Raw genomic sequence first — 19,145 nt, 5'->3', positions numbered from 1 at the left:
AGACTCTAAGTTATTCCATGAGTTAGGACTTAAGTTCTTTGAGTAATGTCGAGTTGTGAGGGTTGTGATCTATCTAGTAGCTCGAGTAGTAGCGAGGATGTAGGTACTTCGATAATACCAACGGCTATTCCCCTAGAGGCTACACCCGAGGCTTAGGTTAATATGATCTTCGATTATCCCGACGAGCCTGTAAGTTAAAAGAGCATTTAGCTATTGCTGCGGCTAGGGGATATGGCCTCATGCCTATTTGTGACGTTAGATCCCCTAGCCCCGAGGATAGAATTGTTCGATCTCGACGAGGGGAGTTTGTCATTTTTAGGGAGACCCTTAAGGCCGGCTTTAGGTGGCCTCTTTACCCTTTTTTATCGCTTTACTTGTCGAGCACTCCATGTGCCTGAGGCAATTAGTGCCCAATACCTGAAGAATGCTCGTATATTTCTTTATAGCTTGTAGGTACTTAGATATTGAGCCCAATGTTGACCTTTGCAAACTGATATTTGAGCTTAAGAAACATCCTTGGTATACCTGTTTTGTTTATCTCTCGATGATAGGAGGGTTTAAGGTCCCGAAGATGGCGAGTTCTCTAAAGGGATGGAAGGAGGAGTTGTTTTATTTTATTGCTCAAGAACCCGACCTTTCTTTCTGGCCTGATTAGGGGATTCCCAAAGTCGAGAAGTCCTGTGAGGACCAGGTGTATCCAGATGTATTGGAAGATCATAGAAGGATGCTGGTGGGGCTCAACCCCCTTTTCTCGATGATGAAGGAGATTGGGGAAGAGGTTATAGACTTGGCAGATATCTTTTTTTTGGAAAACAGTTTGATCTTATGCTCGTTCTAAAGTGTTTGTGTTTTCTATTCTTGCAGGTATGTCGTTTGACCTCGAGCTCTCCGTAATTTTGTTAACACAAGGTCTGATGCCCGTCCACAGGGCCAGCTTCCAACGAAGAAGAAGAGTAAGAAGAGGCCTCGAGGCCCACTTAAGCAAAGCATGAGGAGGCCTGGCGAAACTTCTTGAGCACAGCCTCAACCCTTAAGCCCCGTGCATCCGAGTCAAAGATCTCCTACTCCTCGAGTCGTTACTCCTCGACCTCCTTCCGAGGTAGTTGATCTCAAGGATGACACTGTTCCTTTGGTGAATTCCCTTATCGAGGACTTCGAACGATGCCACCTTGTTCCCGGTCTTGTTTCCAAATACAAGGATGAGGTAAAGCTCGAGGGACGGGATGAAGGTTCTCGAGCTCCTCACTTTGAAGGTAATCCTCGAACATTTGACTTAAGCTTTCAACTTCTTCCTCGAGATTAATACTATTTCATTTCTCTTTAAGACGTTGTGTATAGCTCGAGGACTCTCTCTTCAGGGAATCGAGGAGGCCAAGAGAGCGGCTGGGGTAGAGACCTTAATGGCTTCTAAGGACAGGAAGATCCTTGAGCTTGAGGCTTTGTTGAAAGAGCGTGATGACGCAAAGAGAGAGGTTGCGAAGGCCCGGGACGACCTTAGTGCTGCAAAGGACGAGGCTGAGAATGCGAGGCTCGAACTTCTGCAAAAGACAAAAGAGTTCGAGGGCAAGCTCGCGGAGGTTAAGGAGAAGGTCTGGGAGGAGTTCAAAACCTCCGAGGACTGTGACAAGATTAAGGGCGAGTATGTGTCGGAGGCATACTTCCACGCTCCAAAGGAGGCCCGGGCCTTCCTCCGTGCGAAATTACCCAACGTCACCCTAGATGACCTGCCTTCTATCGCCAATACTCTAGAGCTCTCGGGTTCGGATGATGGAGAAGCAGGTGGGGACGACGACAATGAAGGCCTTGATGACGATGTGCAGATTGACATCCACAACCTCAACCCTCCCCTTGGTCATATAGGATAGTGTCCCCACTCCAGTCTCTTATTAGTAATTTTGGACAAGTTTTTTGCTTGACGATTGTAAAACATTTTTTTGCTAGTGAATGAACATCTCCTTAGTGTATTGTCAATTTCGTCATACAGATCTCGAGCACTTGACATACTCGAGGCCACACACATCTCGAGCACACTAACTTTATAAAAGATGTAATTTCGCATGTGATGTCCTCGGGTTATTATTCTCGAGCATCTAGTTTTGAGGCATTGCCTTTCCTATAATCTTGAGCATAAAAAATATTTAACTCTTAGATAATATCTCGAAAGTGATATCCTCAATATAACATCATCGAGCAATATTTTTAGTGTAAGAGTAGCCTAGTATAATGATTGAGGACTCTTGTTCGTATCCGTCTCAAGGACTATTCAGGTTCGGGAACTATACTGGTGTTCTCTTTGTTGAGCTCTTAGGGGACATATACCAAACGCCGCGAGGAATGGGACACCTGCAGTCACCATTAACCTGAGAAATGGTACCACTCCTCAAGGACATTCGTTATTGTACGTCTCGAGCACAATACTCGTGTGTTTCTTTTTGAAGATTTGGGAGAGCCATGCGGCTGACCATATCCCAGGGGCATGCAAGGTCGTGTTGCGTGCGATATCTTGACGACATGGAGTAAGATCATGTCACGAGGACTCCAGTGCTCGAGGACATAGAGTCAAACTGTATCTCGAGGACACGGGTTCAAATGATATCTCGAGGACACTTAGTTGGACCATATCTCGAGGACTTTCAGTGAAAAACTCTCGAGGACATGGATTCAGATCATATCTCGAGGACACCGAGGATGTTAACTCTCGAGCCTTGTCAACCGAAGTCGTTTATAGATCTAGGTGTTGATGTGTTCGGGCATATCGCATTGCTTGGGATTTTTTCTTGGTGGTATTTTATGAATCAAGGCTTCTTATGGACAGGGCAAGGCTTTTTGTGCATGTACGGGGCAAGGCTTTGTGTGTTTGCGTTGGGCAAGACTTTTAGTGCTTGTATGGGGCAAGGCTTTGTGTGCTTGCTCGGGGGAAGGCTTTTTGTCGCTTGCTCGGGGGCAAGGCTTTTAGTGCTTGCGTGAGGCAAGACTTTTAGGTGCTTGCTCGGGGCAAGGCTTTTTGTTACTTGCTCGAGGGCAAGGCTTTGTGTGCTTGCGCGGGGCAAGGCTTTTTGTTGCTTGCTCGGGGACAAGGCTCTTAGTACTTGTGCGGGGCAAGGCTTTGCGTACTTGCACGGGACAAGGTTTTTTGTCGTAGTGTGATAAATCATCGAATTTAACTTTAGCTATAATATACTCTATAAATGAACTTGGCACGCAGGCTTGAAAAAAAAATAGTCTTGGCACACAGGCCAGACAAATGATAAAAAATTGATTTGGCACGCAGGCCTTATTAATGATAAAAATTGACTTGGCACGTAGGCCTTATTAATGATAAAAAATTGACTTGGTACGCAGGTCTTATTTCTGAAACATGGTAGAGTGAGTTACTTGTAATATACCTTTAAGTTTTCGACGTTCCATGGTCTTGAGAGTGGTCTTCCCGAAGTATCCTTCAAACTGTATGCACCTCCTGGGAGTTGTCTTATGACTTCAAACCCAAACTGGACCGAATTTTCCCGGAGCATGACCAGTGGCTTCGGCCCTTCTTAACACCAAATCTCCAGCTCTGAATCTTCGTGGCCTTACCTTTCTATTGAAATACTTTGATGTTCTATCTTGGTAAGAGGCCATTCTTAAGGCTGCCTGATCGCGAACTTTCTCTAAGAGGTTGAGATGTTTAGTGGTGTGCACTACTTCTTCGAGATCAAGTCTTCTTTTACTGGGTAACCTTATTTCAATGGGAATGGTAGCTTCGATTCTGAAAGCTAACATGAAGGGGGTCTCCCCAGTGGCAGTCCTGTGGGATGTTCTGTAAGTCCAAAGTATGGAGGGCAACTCGTCGGACCAGGCACCTCTTGCATCTCCAATCCTTGTTCGGAGGTCTTGCAATATAATCCGATTGGTGACCTCGGCTAGACCATTACTTTGGGGATGAGAAACTGATGTCAGACGGTGGTCAATCCCTAGGCTGGAGCAGAAATCCTTGAATTGTGCATTGTTGAACTGCTGGCCATTATTAGTTATGAGGACCTTCGATATCCCGAACCTGCATATGATGGATCTCCAAACGAAAGTTTTTATCTTTGGTTCTGAGATCGTTGCCAAGGGCTGGGCTTCAACCCACTTGGTGAAGTACTCAGCTGCTACAACTACAAACTTCAATTGTCCCCTAGTTATCGAAAACGGACCGAGGATGTCGATCTCCCATTGCTCAAATGGGGCCAAGTAACTGATGCTGGTAAGGTCTTCTGTGGGAGAACGGATAACATTGCCAAACCTCTAGCACTTGTTACACTTCCTCACATATTCTACAGCATTCTTCTTCATGGTAGGCCAGTAATACACGTACCTTATGAGTTTAAACGCTAATGCCCGAGCTCCTTGAAGGTTCCCGCATACTCCTTCATGAACTTCCTCTAGGACTTGAGAGGATTCCGAAGGCTTAAGGCACCTAACGTACGGAAGTGTGAGGCTTCTATGAAATAAGACCCCATTAATAATGCAATACCTTGGAGCTTTTGGCCGGACGTTCCTTGCAGCCTGACGATCGTCTGGAAGATTGCTATTTGTTATGAAATCCACAATTGGGCCATCCATGATGGCTCATGATCAATGTCCATGACCCCAACGGTTAGATTGATGCTAGGCTTGGTCACAAATCTGACATGTACTGTCCTGTCAAGTCCATCTACTCCCATGAACACCACTCTCGATAAGGCATTTGCCTTGCAGTTGTCAGCCCGGGCAATCTTCACAATTTCATACCTCTTCAATTTTCGTCAGAGATCATGAACTTATAAGCAGTATAAGCTCATTTTTTCGTCTTTCTTCTCGAATGTACCGTCAATTTGGCCAACCACCAATTGGGAATCACTAAAAATTTTGATGCTTTCAAGTTCGAGACTAATGGCAAGTTCCAAGGCTATGATAACATCCTCATACTCTGCTTTATTATTGGTTACCTCGAATTCGAACCTAAATGCACACTGAATGTCCATGAGCATGTTCGGGCTCGTGATGATGACCCCGACACCCGAGTCCGAGGAGTTTGATGCTCTATCCACGAAAATTTGCCAAACATCTGTTGTAGTGCTCGAGCTATCATCCGGTCCCCAAGGCCTTGGGGTGAGTTCTGCAATGAAATCCGCTAAGGCTTGGACTTTGATGGATGGATGGGGTTTGAACTCTATGTCAAACTCTCCAAGTTCAATTGCCCACTTCAGTAACCTACCCGAGATGTCTGGCTTTTAAAGGATGTGTTTCAGGGGCTGGTTGGTGAGCACTATAATGGGATGAGACTGAAAATATTGCCAAAACTTTCATGCTACCACTATTAGGGCAAGGGCAAGTTGTTCGGCCAAAGTGTACCTAGTCTCTGCATCAAGTAAAACTTTACTCACGTAGTAAATGGGTTGCTAGGCTTTGTTGACCTCTTTCACCAAGACGCCGCTTACTGCGTTTTGAGACACAGCTAAGTACAATAACAAAGTATCCCCGGGCTCCGGTTTAGTGAGGATAGGAGGAGATGCCAATGTTTGTTTGAGCTCCTGAAAAGCCTTTTCACACTCCTCATTCCATTCAAATGATTGGTTGCCTCTAAAAATTTTAAAGAAAGGAAAGCACCTGTCTGCTGCTCAGGACATGAACCTGTTCAGGAATACTATCCTACCTGTCAATTTTGCACCTCTTTCTTAGTCCTGGGCGATTCCATTGTTGTCAAGGCCAAGATCTTATCGGGGTTTGCTTCTATCCCCCCGTGAGTGATCATGAAGCCCAAAAATTTTCCCGAAGCTACACCGAATACACACTTCTCTGGGTTGAGCTTCATCCGATATATTTGTAGGGTGGTGAACACCTCCTCGAGGTCGGATATGTGTCGTTCTACCTTCTTGCTTTTCACCACCATGTCATCAACATAGGCCTCAATGTTCTTCCCTATCAAATCAGCAAAGACTTTGCTGATGAGCCTCTGATATATTGCTCCGGCATTTTTCAACCCAAACAGCATCACCCTATAGCAGTATATGGCTAAATCAGCCATGAATGAAGTCTTTTCTTGGTCTTCCTCGGCTATGAGGATTTGATGATACCCTAAGAATGCATCTAAGAAGATGTACAACTTATGTCCGGATGTGCTATCCACAAGATTGTCTATCCTGGGGAGCGGGTAACTGTCTTTAGGGCAAGCCTTATTGAGATCTGTAAAGTCGATGCAGACTTTCCACTTACCACTGGCCTTCTTCACAAGAACAACATTAGCGAGCCAATCGGGGTATTGGACTTCCCTTACTCTCACCAGTTTGCCGACCTCTTCCTGAATGACCACACGTCTTTCTGGCGCAAACTGCCTTTTCCTTTGCTTAACAGGTTTGGCCCCTGGGCTTATATTGAGTCTATGGACCGCCACTTCAGGGCCTATCCCTGGCATGTCCTCAACCTTCCATGCAAAAACATCGATGTTGCGGAACAGACAATTGATGACTTCTTCTCGGAGGCTGGCCTTGAGATCCCGACCAATAGTTATAGTTTTTCCATGCTCGAGCTCGACCACTTCCAATTCCTCAACCGGGGCAAGTCTACCCCTTGGCTCGAGCTCGAGGTCTGAAAGTTGCATGACATCTATACTCATTCCTCGGATGCTAGTAACATAGCACTATCTGGTAGCTGTTTAGTCTCCTCGAACTACTCCGATGCCATAGCCTATTGGGAACTTCATGGCCAGGTGGAAAGTTGATACAATGGCTTGGATCTTGTTCAGTAGGGGTCTTCCTAGAATGATGTTGTAAGCCATAGGAGTGTTAACCACTTGGAATGGTGTGATTTTCGTCGCTTGTGCATTGTCAGCACCCAAATTAATCGGGAGCTCGACAATTCCTTTTGGGATAATGACTCCACAACCAAATCCCTGTAGAGGAGTTTTGACTGCTTTGAGCTGCTTGAGAGAGATCCCCATTTTAGCGAGGGTCTACTGCGATAGTATATTTGCTGCACTCCCATTATCAACCAGAATCCTCTTTACTTAAAAGTTAGCCACAATTGCAGAGACGACCAAGGCATCGTTATGAGGATATGATACTCCTTCTAGATCTCTTGCTCCAAAAGTAATATCTTTGAGTTTATCATGGGATTCCTTTGAGGTATGAGCATGTTGGCTGGCATATTGCTTTCGCCCACTACTTGTGTCTTCTCCAGATACTATGCCTCCAATGATAATATTAATGGTCCCGGCAGTAGGTGGAGCACTGCTTCCGGCTCCAGGATCTTTCCGATTGTCACGGTCATTCCTCGAGCATTTATCATGACTAATATAATTTCTTAACAGCCATCTTTTAATGAGGGCTTCAATTTCCCGTTGCAAGGCTTGACAACCCTCAATGGTATGCCCATGATCTCGGTGAAATTCACAGTACTTGTTCCTATCTCTTGTGTCCAGGGGCGACTTCATTCTTGAAGGCCACCTCAACTCTTTCATATCTTTGATCTCCATTAAGATATTTGCCTTGGAGGTGTTCAATTGGGTGAGAGGCCCTGGTGGCCCTTCATTCGTGCGCTTTTCCTGAGGATGCTCTTGTTGGGAAATAGGATCATGTTGCTTCTTGCTCTTGGCCTTTTCATGGGAAGGACCCATCGTTTTCTCCATATTAATGTATTTTTCAGCTCGGGTGAGGAGCTCGATCACTGTTTGTGGCGGGGTCTTTGATAAGGATACCTTGAAGGCTTCACGCCTTATGGCATATATGAGAGCAGAGACACCCGTAGTAATGTGAAGGTCAGGTATTTGAAATCTTTCCTTGTTGAACCTCGTCAAAATCCTCACAGGGTTTCATTTGGTCCCTGGCGAAGTTGCATGAGAGAGGCCGCAGTCTTTCTGATTCGCTTGCTACTTGCAAAGAAGGCTGAGAAATTATCAGCCAAATCTGAGAAAGAGGCTATGGAGTTGGGCTCCAATGTTGAGAACCAATCCCTAGCAGCATTAGTCAGCGTTTGCGAGAAGGCCTTGCACATAACTTGATCTGGCGCAACTTGCAGATTCATGACATCGGTGTATACATTGAGATGATTGACGGGTGCGAATTTCTTTAACTCAACAGTTGCGTTAGCGTGGCAACCTGCTGACGTAGCTCTTCGAAGGCTTCAATTGTGACAACTACTTGTTGGGGTACGGGCACTCCTGATGACTCTTTTTGAGGAGCCGGTTGATCTTCAGTAGGATGAGAGACAGGAGCGGATGAGCTTGCGAGAGGAAGACCTAATCGCGTGTTAACCATGGCTTTTGGTAGCATTTCCCACATACGGCGCCAATGATGCTACCAAAAATCGTACCTATTGATTTTTCGTGCTTGAGGAGCTTGAATGAGCACGATCGTAGTCTTCCGGTACTTGAAACAAAGGCAACGAGGTATGTTTTCGTCACCCCTCCGATGCTTAAGTCAAAAAGGGAATTATGTGCGTGAGGCTATAAACTGAGAATAATGAGAACGTACCTGAATAATGTCCAAGGTTGGTATTTATAGAGGTAGGTAGTGTACTCCTAGTAGGATTGTGCCAATTGGATGTATTTATCCAATGGAGTCCTGTTTGGGAAGAATGTCTTATTCGTAATAGAATTCTGTGATTGGTGGTGTTAGAGTTGATAAAGAGTCCTTGGGGGTTTAGGTGTCTGTTCGTTAGCCATATACATATATCTCGAGGACTTCTTAATGAATACTGACCCGAGGACATACTCTCAAGGAAGTAAGAGGTGAGTTCCATGGTCGTATGAGCAAGTCCTCGAGGATTAAAATAGTCGTCGAGGACTAACATATCTCGAGGACCTCTTTGCAGAAAAGTGGGGCAGAACACGTAGGCAGTCCTCGAGGAATAGTCCTTGGGGTATGTAATATTGGTACTATCATCCAGTATCCACCACCATTGATTCTAAAGTAAAATTTCATATTATTATTTTAGTGATCGGTCATGTCACTCAACAAAATAATGCAAGACTGAGAACGAGCCCAAAATCAGTGATCGGTCACTTTACTCAACAAATTAATGGAGGATGAGAACGAGCCTAAAAATGCATTCTTTTTAGAATATTGTATCAAAATTCAGTTGATCGAATCTGTTGCCTTTGTGTCTTCGGTAAGCTCCATGCCCTCTTTCTTCCTCATTCTTTTTTTGCACTTGTTATTGTCGTGCTCGTTGTATATGCCTTTTTTATGGATGCTAGTCTATGTAAACTAGAGAGAGCAACCGGTCATCGCATTTATCATGGCTTAGAGGAAATCGAAAAGCTTGAATGGAAACAGCGCTAGCAAGAAAAACTATCTTTTGGAGAAGAGAGGTACCATTCGATGGTGAGAAAGATGAAGTCATGGCCCAATTAGAGTCAAAGTTAGAGATGCAAATATGGATGGTAACAGGGTAGGGATTTTCCGATTTTCGTGGGTACCCCATCCAATGGAAGAACAACCTCCCTTATTAGAATCAAATGTAGAGGTGTAAATAGGGATGTCAACGGGACAAAGAATCCTTGATCTTTGAGGGCACTCCACCCAAAAGGGGCGAGGATTCCTCTATTAGATGGGAAGACAACCTGCCTAATTAGAGGAGTAACTAGGATGCCAATGGGGTGGGGATTCTCCAATTAGACAGGGAGACAACCTATCCAATTAGAGTCAAATATAGATGTGCAAATGGACATTGCTACGCGTGCATCAAATTTTACATAAAGAGTTATATAATGTCACATGTCACTTTTGTCAGTTTAAAACACTGTCGACTTTTTTATTCAATCTTTTCCATACACAACATTTTATGTCATCCCTTATGTATCATTTTTATGTACAAGTAACCTAATAAGGTGCGGATGTTGCTACGTGTACATTAAGTTTTACATAAGGAGTTATATAATGCTATATGTCACTCTATCATTTGTCAATTTAAAGCATAATCAAATTTTTTATTCAATCTTTTTCATACCTATCATTTTATGTCATCCCTTATGTACCATTTTTATGTACAAGTAGCCTAATAAGTTGTGGACATTGCTACATGTACATCAAGTATTACATAAGGAGTTACATAATGACACATGTCACTCTATCATTTGTCAGTTTAAAGTACAGTCAACTTTTTTATTCAATCTTTTCCACGCATCATTTTATGTCATCCCTTATGTACCATTTTTATGTATAAGTAGCCTAATAAGGTGCGAACATTAGGATGTCAAACGGGCCGAACGGCTCGTCGACTCGGCTGCTCAGATTTGACGAGTCCGAGCACGAGCAAAGCACAGGTTGGATCCAATGAGCCAGCAAGGCTTGACTCGTCGAGCTCGTGAGCAGTTTGTGGGCTCAACTTGTTGGCTCGTGAAAAATGTGAAGAAAAAATTTGAAAATTTTCCAAAAAAAATTCAAGCTCGTGGGTTTAAGGGCTTGCCACCTCTATGCAAATAGGATATCATAAAAAATAAAAATATGATAATAAGCTAAAAATCAAAAAGGGAAGACCACATAACTCATAGTTTTAAAGATCACATTTCATAAATAACAAACTTAATCAAACATTTCAAAAATCAGGTGGTAAATAAATTTATTAAATATTAAATTATAATAGAATATCCATTAATTATTTCCACCCATGCCATCCACCTCATCCTAGCACCCCATTACACCACATTTCCTCCACCCCTCCACTAGAGATGGCTATCATCTTCGGCGACCACTCCAACAACGACAACGGCTCCGGCGATCACTCTGGTGGCCGCTCCGACAACTATTCGGGCGATCACCCAGGCAAACTGCTCCAACGACCACTCCAACAAATTGCTCCAATGACCACTCCGGAGCCTACTCTAAGCACTGCTCCGGCTCGCCAATAGAAAAATCTCCAAAATTTGAAAACAATCTCTCTCTATACCCCACTGTTGAAAAATCTCCAAAAAACTGTAATGGTCGTAATGGTGCGTTGTAAGTAATCAGATTTGCACCTGTGACATCTGTGACCATACCTGTGTCATATGTGACTATTTGTGACTAATTGTGATCAAATTTGTATTTAGTGTGACTATCTGTGACTATGCCAATCTCTAGTCACAATTGGTCACAATTAATACAAAATTAGTTACAAACAGTCATAACAAACACATACTTGGTCGTATAGGGTCACCACAAACAAATCTGCATACACCGCATACATGTGATTAACTGTGACCAATTTTGCCTTCAGTGTGACTAATTGTGCTCAAAATTATATTCATAATGACTGTCTATGACCGGATCAATATCAAGTCACAACCTACCATCACCACTAAAGAACAGCAGATCAGAAAATCATCGCACCCCCAACACCACCATGAGCACCACTGCATCTATACCACTGTCTCCCACAATTACCACCACCACAACACCCGAAAAATCGCCACAGCACCACTGCACAAAGCACTCATAGCACACCACCACCTCCTCTATCTCCAGCTACACCATATCACCACTGACACGACACCACCAAAAAAATCCATAAACCTGTTGTCGCCACCACAGCACACTACCACGGCCAGCACCTCAGAAACCATAACAAAAAAATGCAGCAAAATCACCACAAAAACCACAGAAAATCACCGTAAAATCACCAAAGAAACTTTTGCTGGGGATTGCAACACCGCAAGAACCTCCACAGCGACGGATCGGAGGAAATTTCAGATCCACTAAGCCCATAGACGTTGAGTAAGTGTGACGGTTGGGGATGAATGGCTGAGTGGGTATAGCGAGCACCACTGAGCCCTTGGACATTGCTTCGCCACGCGTGGTGGACATGGCCAGCGGTAATGTCATGCCAGAGGTGCATCAAATGGGTCCAAAATTAGAGGAGCATCGAACGCCTCACAGTGAATTGTGTATCATCATAGCGACTTTCACATCGCCGTCGAGTTGGGTGGCTACCCGAGTGGAGTGGTGATAGATATACAAAATGTGTATATATATATAGAGAGNGCCATAGAGAGAGAGAGAGAGATGTAGTGTCAGTGTGGGTAAATGTTAAGGATTGGATGGGTTGAATCATTGGTGTAATATTAGTTTAATATAATATTAAGCTAATAATGTGTGATTAACACCTGCTGAAAGTTAAACTTAATCCCCTTCTCTTTGAAAATTGATCTTTAATTCCAAGTTTGCACGTAATTTTTCCCCTCAAAAATGACCCATAAAAACGTGAAGTCCATTATATATATTATAATGGTAAGTTGGGCCACCACTCCATTATATAGACTTCTCCTTCAATACACTTAAAAGATTCCGAACTAAGGTCCTTCTCATGCCTTTATTAGTCGAAGCGTCGGGACTCTATTAAGGGTTTCATTTTTTCCCACGTTGAAAATCTATCACTCTAATCAGAAATGAATGTCTATAAATAATTAATGTAGTTTTGTACCATTATTCTTTTCAAGAATTTTCTAATAATTTATAATAAAATCTAATAATATTTAGTTTAATTAATATTTAAATAAATGGGACAATTATAAAATTACCTTTTTCTCCATTGCTCAGTGAACAGAAGCGCAAATCTTGTAGAGGGCAAAATAGTAAGCCATGATAACACAAGTATGAACTACAATTGACAAAGTGTTACAGAGTACATTTTACTGAAATGAATGAACTATATAACATGTAGAAATATAAATAAATTACATCAACAACATATAGTAACCAAGCCACCTTTTCAGAACTTGGCGAGTATCGGTTTCATTTACGATGAGCTTCAGCATCAGACACCACCCTCGGCAACTTGTTTTTCATCTTCTGCTGATATTTTGCGAATGAATACCAGATGCCACCGGCAGTGTTGATTACCAGTCCAGTAACATTCAAAGCGTGTACTTGCACTCCTCCCAGTAACACAAAGCCGAGGGTCTGACCAGAACCAAACAATGAGCAGTTAAATGAATTATCGACAATTTACACAAGAAAATATCATTAAGAAACAGAGCTTGACACATACTGTGGAGCCGACTCCCTTTAGGACGCCAACAATGGTAGTTGTTAAAGCAGAGTTGACAACGGTACACAAAAACATGGTGTAGTTTAGAATTATACCCATCACCAGTGAAAGAATCAGAATAACCAAAAATAATAGTGAAGTACTCTGTCCATCAAAAACATATTATTATCTCTCCGTTAGAAACATTAAAATAGATTAGTTAAAACAGTAAAATTCAATATCAGCAATTAAATAAATATATAATAAAGTTGGAATCTCAAAATTGAAAATAAATGAAAGGTACCGAACAAGGGTTATATAACTCTCCAAAAATCAACAATCCAAATAAAATGTTACAAGTTATGAGAAAAACGTTTATGGTGTGTAAACAATTAGGACAGGGAGCAAATACCCCGTGCTTTCTTATAGATATTCAAACCTCTACGATGTTATATTTCAAGGAACCCAGGTGCACCAGAAATCTTGTTACTTGTCCCATCCAAGGGACAAGAACCCAATTAAAAGGTTGTGAACCAAAACCATTCTGCATTAAATATTGTGCTTAAGATCAACCATAAACACCTTGTCTGATCAATCATGTTTGCATATGAAAAGGAAGTAAACTTATGTGCATATGCAAACATAAAAAGAAAGTAAAATATATGGAGGATATATATTAAGGATAGAGTAAGAACATGTAGTAGTACATGCAGAAAGTAGTGTGTGTAAAATGCTGCAGAAGTAGAAGGTAGACATTGGTATTTTACAACCCCTTGTAATGTGTAGCAATTTAGTACTTTCACTATCCTATTATCTTCGCAACTTGTCCATGAACTCCATTAATATCTATAGTAACGATCTCAATCAACAATATGGTGTAAAATATTCATCCCTAAATTTTATATGATTTCAATATCTAAATGTAACAAAATTCCTCAATCACTTTAATATTTAAAAATAAAATAAAAATCCATAATGGAGGGATCATTGAGCATCATGAACGTTCTACACTGATCCTCTGCTAGTGCAACAATGATCTCTACATTGCGGTTACAATTGGTCTCCTACTTGAACTATAACTGGATAAGAAATTTTAAGAACTATAGTTCATACAAAAAGAACTCGAGAGTTGATATTAGCCTTAATAATTCGCATGTTCTAACGTTGGTTGGTCCTAGAGTGTCATTACTCATTATTGGAGAAAACATGGTTATTATGGTACATGTTAGTGGAGATGATGGAGTCGTTTAAATATTATTATGAATATTATTGAAAATTATGGAGATTATCTCTGTATACACTACATACATCATTTTTCTACTACATCTTTAGTATACACAGACATAATAATTTCTAATATTCTCTAATATATTCATTGAGAATATCCTTAATCAAATATAGGAGTTTATATGGTGGAGTTTTGAGCTCAACCGATTTACACAATGTTCAATTTGATTTAGCATGCTGGAAGCAATACTCCTGCTACTTTCCCAAAGGCACGAATCTTATTAAAAAGAGCGACATGCCCGCTCATTAGTTTAATTGTTTATGTATTTGCTTGCCAATGTTACTTTATTATTTTACTATTTAATTGAAATTTTTCAACCATTGGTCAGGATAGACCAACACAATGGATCAATTTTTCTCTCTTCTTAATATTGTGAAGTAAAACTTATCAAGTCCAACAATCCCCAACAACGTCAACGAGTAACAACCTTCATCTCCTAAACAGTCTTGGTAACCTAGTTACAGATCATGGACAATTGTTCACAGCAATGAAGCAACACATTAGCATTAAGACAGCCCTTTGTTAACTTCTAAACTTCAATCGGTATTACTGCACATCCCGCTCCAATTTTCCATGATCATGGCCATACTAAAATGATCTCACAATCCCCAACCATTCTCTTTCTGCTTCTGATAGTTTTCTGTCTAAATTTCTAGGAAACCTAGTTACAGTTTAAGGAGTTGTTTACATCAATGTGATTAAATCTATTTATGGGGTCAATCAATTTGATATACTCATATTCTCGTTTTAATTTCCAAATCGTTTTATCATCACCATCAGTAGTCCTGCTTCCACGCATGGTTGTTCCAATTTTGCATTCTATAATTTCAGATTCTCTTGAAAGAAAATTAAATACTGTAATAGTTCTCTCTGCCTTTCTCGATCATTAACACTACTGCTCTATCACATAAAGCTCAATAATTTAACATCAGGTCACCTATCAAGTATGATATAGTTCCTTCATTGTTTATCTTCTTCTTCCCAATAACCGCAAATGATACCTAAATGCACTAAAATATGGATAAAGATCCTAACCTTTGCAAACAGAATCGACAGAGAATCCGGAAACTCTCCTGTGGCTATGATGAGGAATAGAAGAAACGGTACAGACAAAATGCTGTTATAGAACATGATTTCAACTGATGAAAGCCCATCCTCTGCACCCGACCTCTCCACTAAGACAAGGTACATGGTCTGCAAATGGAAATTTAGAAGTTAAGCATGCAAATATCCATCTAATGCAAAAGGGCACAACATATATAATGATCAGTATGGAAAATCTTGAATAACAAAAACTGCAGAGAAAGAAAGACCAAAACGCTACCTGGAAAAAAACAGAAGTAAAGGCCATGCCATATCCAAAAAGATCAAAGGAAAAATCTCCAAGTGCTGCTATAATAACTCCTGCAGCAGTTAGGATCACTGAAAGAGTCACCTGAAAATAAGAGTTATGTAAGGAATGTAAAGAAAGCTTACTGCAAAATAAGTAGATGGGATTTTCAGGTAAAGAATAATTATGATATAACGAAAAAAGTTAAAAAAGGCTATATACCTGAATTGTAGGAATCCCCTTCCCCGAAAAGTATCCTGCTACTAGTACAGCAAGCGGCGTAAGCCTTTTGATGGCTATGTACATTGGGATATTTACTCCTTTCAAGCTTGCTAAAGCAAATGCAACATTTGCATTGTAAAATAAGGAAACTAGTATAAGTCTTTTTGCCGTCTCTACATTAAATCCTGTGGCTTTCGTGTATCCCATTACTCTAGCAAAGTGTATAAGCAAAGTTGTCGCCAATTGCTGATAACATATCAAAAATAGCAACAAAAGCTTTGTAAGTGAAAAGATCACAGAACTTGTGAGGCATGCAAATGCTTGCTTATGAATACCTGAAGAGTAAGCAGAGTCATTGATTGGGCATACTGCATAAGCACTGCCTTATTGATAAAAACCATTGCCATAGAGGCAATTCCATATGACAACGCTGCGAATAAACTGCATTCCAAGCTTGAATTAAGTGAACCAATGAATGCAATAATCCTCTGAAATGCTTATGCTGAATTACAACTGCATTTGGTGGTATCAAACAGGAGCCTAGGAATGGAATTAGAAACAATTCTGTCCAAACTTAATTTCAGTTTCACAAACTCCGTTTTAAATAGGGATATCAAAAATACCAGTCAAACCCGATACCTGAGTGGACCATGCCTCGAACGGGACAGGAATTATCCGCTTGATCGGGTAATCAAGGAAAGGAATTCTGCCCCGAGGCGGGTACGGGTAACATGGGCCCGGCCCGACCCTACCCCACCCCATTTGATTTTTTTTATATATATAAAGAATTCAATACTTTAAATGGAAAAACTCCACGAAATTTTATTAATTTTAATAAAAAAATAGAAACTAAGATTATTTGAGGAATATGCTAAACAATAAAAACCTTAGTTTATCAAATATATTCGAATAATTTAACTTTTAAAAATAAATAAATTAATTAAAAAATTAATAACTATATTATTGTCTCACTTGAGTGAAGAGGGGAAATAAAATGAATTAAAAAAAAAAAAAAAAAAAGGTACGTAAATGCCCCACCTTAACTTGCCTTTAAATGGGTAACAGGGCGGGTACAGGGCTGGAAAATGCCCAGCGGAACAGCGCCGCCCTGGCCTGAACCCTAGATGGCTAGATTTGAAGGGCACCTAATTCTAAGTGGCCAATGTGGAATCTTAAGCATAGAATTCAGAAGTATGTCTTATCACAAGAAATCAGCACATGCACAAGCGCTGAAAAGTGGTGGTACAGTAATTACATTGAATCAATTTGATGAACAAGAGAAACACATATTTTGAATCCATTATTAGGAAAAATATATTCACAGGGAATACATCTAGGAAAAGGAATAGCAGAATTAAGCATAAGGCAGAAGATCTGATAAACCTCAAGAAACTAACCTCAAGTATGAACCTGTGTCTTTCTTATGGTCCATCATTAAAACGCCCCCAAACCAAGAATTGAGCCTTTCGATAATAACGAGAACTTGAGTTCAATTACAAATTGGATCCAATATCAGTATAGCCCAAAAGCACAAACAAATCCCAGAAATAAAAATATCCTGCAATTGAGAAATGAATTAAAAAGAAAGCTCGAATCAAGATTCTGAAACCCAAATACGATATTGACATAAACGTTAAAGGGTGATCGAGAAGAAAACATTTTTCACCTCGTAATTGATTAAACAACAAAAAATAGAAAGTGGGTTTCTTTTTCTTTTTTTATTTGTATTGGATCACGGAAAAAGAGAGGGTTTTTGAGCGACGAATTGTGTGAAAGTGAAGCGTTAAAGGTGAGGTATACAGTTGGTGTGTGAGAGTATGGAAAATCCGCGATATATGTGGAAGAAAATACATAAAAAAAATAAAAATAAAAATGCATAGCTTTTGCAGTCAAACATGAATAGAAAAAAGAGAAATCGCCTAGTGCCATCAGGTCAAACTGCAAAGCCATCGCCATCAGAGGCGGCCTTGAGGTGCAGTAATTTTATGGACGACGCTGGCTAGGGATGAAACAATTAGCATCTTTAGAGGGGTAAAATAGATTGTGACAAATGGATATGATATCTGAGGTATAACAGTAGAGACCAATGGTGGTGTAAAATGGATAATACTAAAATTGAGAGGTTGAACCATAAAAATATATGTTGGTAGAGATGTAACTCAAGCTAATAGAGATGTAGGGATGTTTAATGAATCAAATTGAGTGCCTAATGTTAAGCTCGACTCAACTCATCTCGACCTACGAACTCACTCTTTAGTGGAACGAGTCAATCCAGAAGCGAGTCACTTGTAGCTTGTCAATTCTTTACTAAAATTGCTTTTTCACTCGATTATGACGAGTCGGCTCATGAGCCAACTTGTGCAAGTCATTGCTCGTCTCACGCTCATTGCTTACTTGGGGCTCGACGAATGATTAACCTCATTTAAAATCCCTATAGAGATGTCAGCTACACCAATGTACTCGATCAATGTGTAAAAGTAGCACCAACTAGGTAGTCGTATATTTTATCAAAAGGATCGCATCCCTAATTAATTTGCTAGGATTTGTCGAGTTATGGTAGTGTAATGTTGATGGTAGCTGATTAGTGTTTTTGGACATTTGGGGTTACTTTCGATGAATTATAACTTAGTCTTGTGTATTTATTGTTTGTTAGGTAAAACTCAATGTTCGAATGTGAAATGGAAGTGATGAACGAAATCAACGTAAAATGATGATTTTCAAAATTCAAGAACTATATTATAAATAACAAAAGTTGATTTGAATTAGGATTGTTGATTGAAGAATGTTAGAGGTCAACTGGACGAGATTGAAAGCCAAAAGATTGAAATTGCACTTAAAAAGGACTCGATTGAACAAAGGATGAAAGATTGGGGACCAAAATGCACTTTTTCAAAAGTGCAGGTTTTAACCTAATTTTCGATGATTACAAGTACAAAATGTGGACAAACATTATAATGATCACTCTCTAGCTTCTCATTTCTTATTATACAAAAAAAAAAAATTCAAGAACAAGTGGCCAATTCACTGTCTTTTGGAAGAGAAGATCAAACTTAACAAGGAATTGAGGATAAAATTACATCAAGATTGTTAATGATCAAAGGCTTGGAATTGAAGATCGAGAATACGAAATTGTTCATATAAATTTTGAATAATGTCTTTTCATTATTCTTCTTATAATAGTATTAAAAACAAGCTTAATAAATTTTCTTTGTGTTGGGATGAAAATGAACCTTGTTATTATTATTTATTTTTAGCTGAAAATTCAAGTAGTTTAGTTTATTTGTGTTCTTTTGATCTTGTAAGCTTCTTGCATTATTTATTTGCTTAGTCTCCAATTAGGTAACAGATACTTGTTATAGT

At 40.4% G+C, this 19,145-nt stretch overlaps 3 protein-coding genes across 4 annotated transcripts; all 3 read right to left on the bottom strand.

The window, feature by feature from the left end:
- Window positions 1–3,477: 3,477 nt before the first annotated feature.
- On the bottom strand, window positions 3,478–6,616 carry LOC111394024. The gene is made up of 6 exons (XM_023019814.1): window positions 5,672–6,616; window positions 5,418–5,552; window positions 4,845–5,231; window positions 4,570–4,754; window positions 4,337–4,462; window positions 3,478–4,222 (listed from the first exon to the last, which is right to left on the bottom strand). The coding sequence occupies exons 1-6, from the start codon at window positions 6,614–6,616 to the stop codon at window positions 3,478–3,480; spliced, it is 2,523 nt and encodes an 840-aa protein (XP_022875582.1).
- Window positions 6,617–7,006: 390 nt separating this feature from the next.
- Window positions 7,007–8,022, bottom strand: LOC111394023. Its single transcript, XM_023019813.1, has 2 exons — window positions 7,805–8,022; window positions 7,007–7,712 (listed from the first exon to the last, which is right to left on the bottom strand). Exons 1-2 carry the CDS (start codon window positions 8,020–8,022, stop codon window positions 7,007–7,009), a joined length of 924 nt encoding a protein of 307 aa, XP_022875581.1.
- Window positions 8,023–12,536: 4,514 nt separating this feature from the next.
- On the bottom strand, window positions 12,537–17,896 carry LOC111393183 (UDP-galactose/UDP-glucose transporter 7). Of its 2 annotated transcripts, none has more exons than XM_023018595.1 (8): window positions 17,452–17,896; window positions 17,183–17,343; window positions 16,121–16,226; window positions 15,786–16,031; window positions 15,558–15,668; window positions 15,269–15,427; window positions 12,967–13,110; window positions 12,537–12,878 (listed from the first exon to the last, which is right to left on the bottom strand). In XM_023018595.1, the coding sequence occupies exons 2-8, from the start codon at window positions 17,218–17,220 to the stop codon at window positions 12,711–12,713; spliced, it is 972 nt and encodes a 323-aa protein (XP_022874363.1). In that variant the 5' UTR covers window positions 17,221–17,343; window positions 17,452–17,896; the 3' UTR covers window positions 12,537–12,710. The 2 variants fall into 2 exon arrangements, with proteins under 2 accessions (XP_022874363.1, XP_022874364.1); XM_023018596.1 differs by having other exon boundaries at window positions 16,121–16,298; window positions 17,452–17,895.
- Between the last annotated feature and the right edge of the window lie 1,249 nt (window positions 17,897–19,145).

Source organism: Olea europaea, chromosome 4, assembly GCF_002742605.1.
Source record: "Olea europaea var. sylvestris chromosome 4, O_europaea_v1, whole genome shotgun sequence".
Taxonomy (NCBI): domain Eukaryota; kingdom Viridiplantae; phylum Streptophyta; class Magnoliopsida; order Lamiales; family Oleaceae; genus Olea; species Olea europaea.
This window is presented reverse-complemented; position numbering and strand designations above follow the sequence as displayed.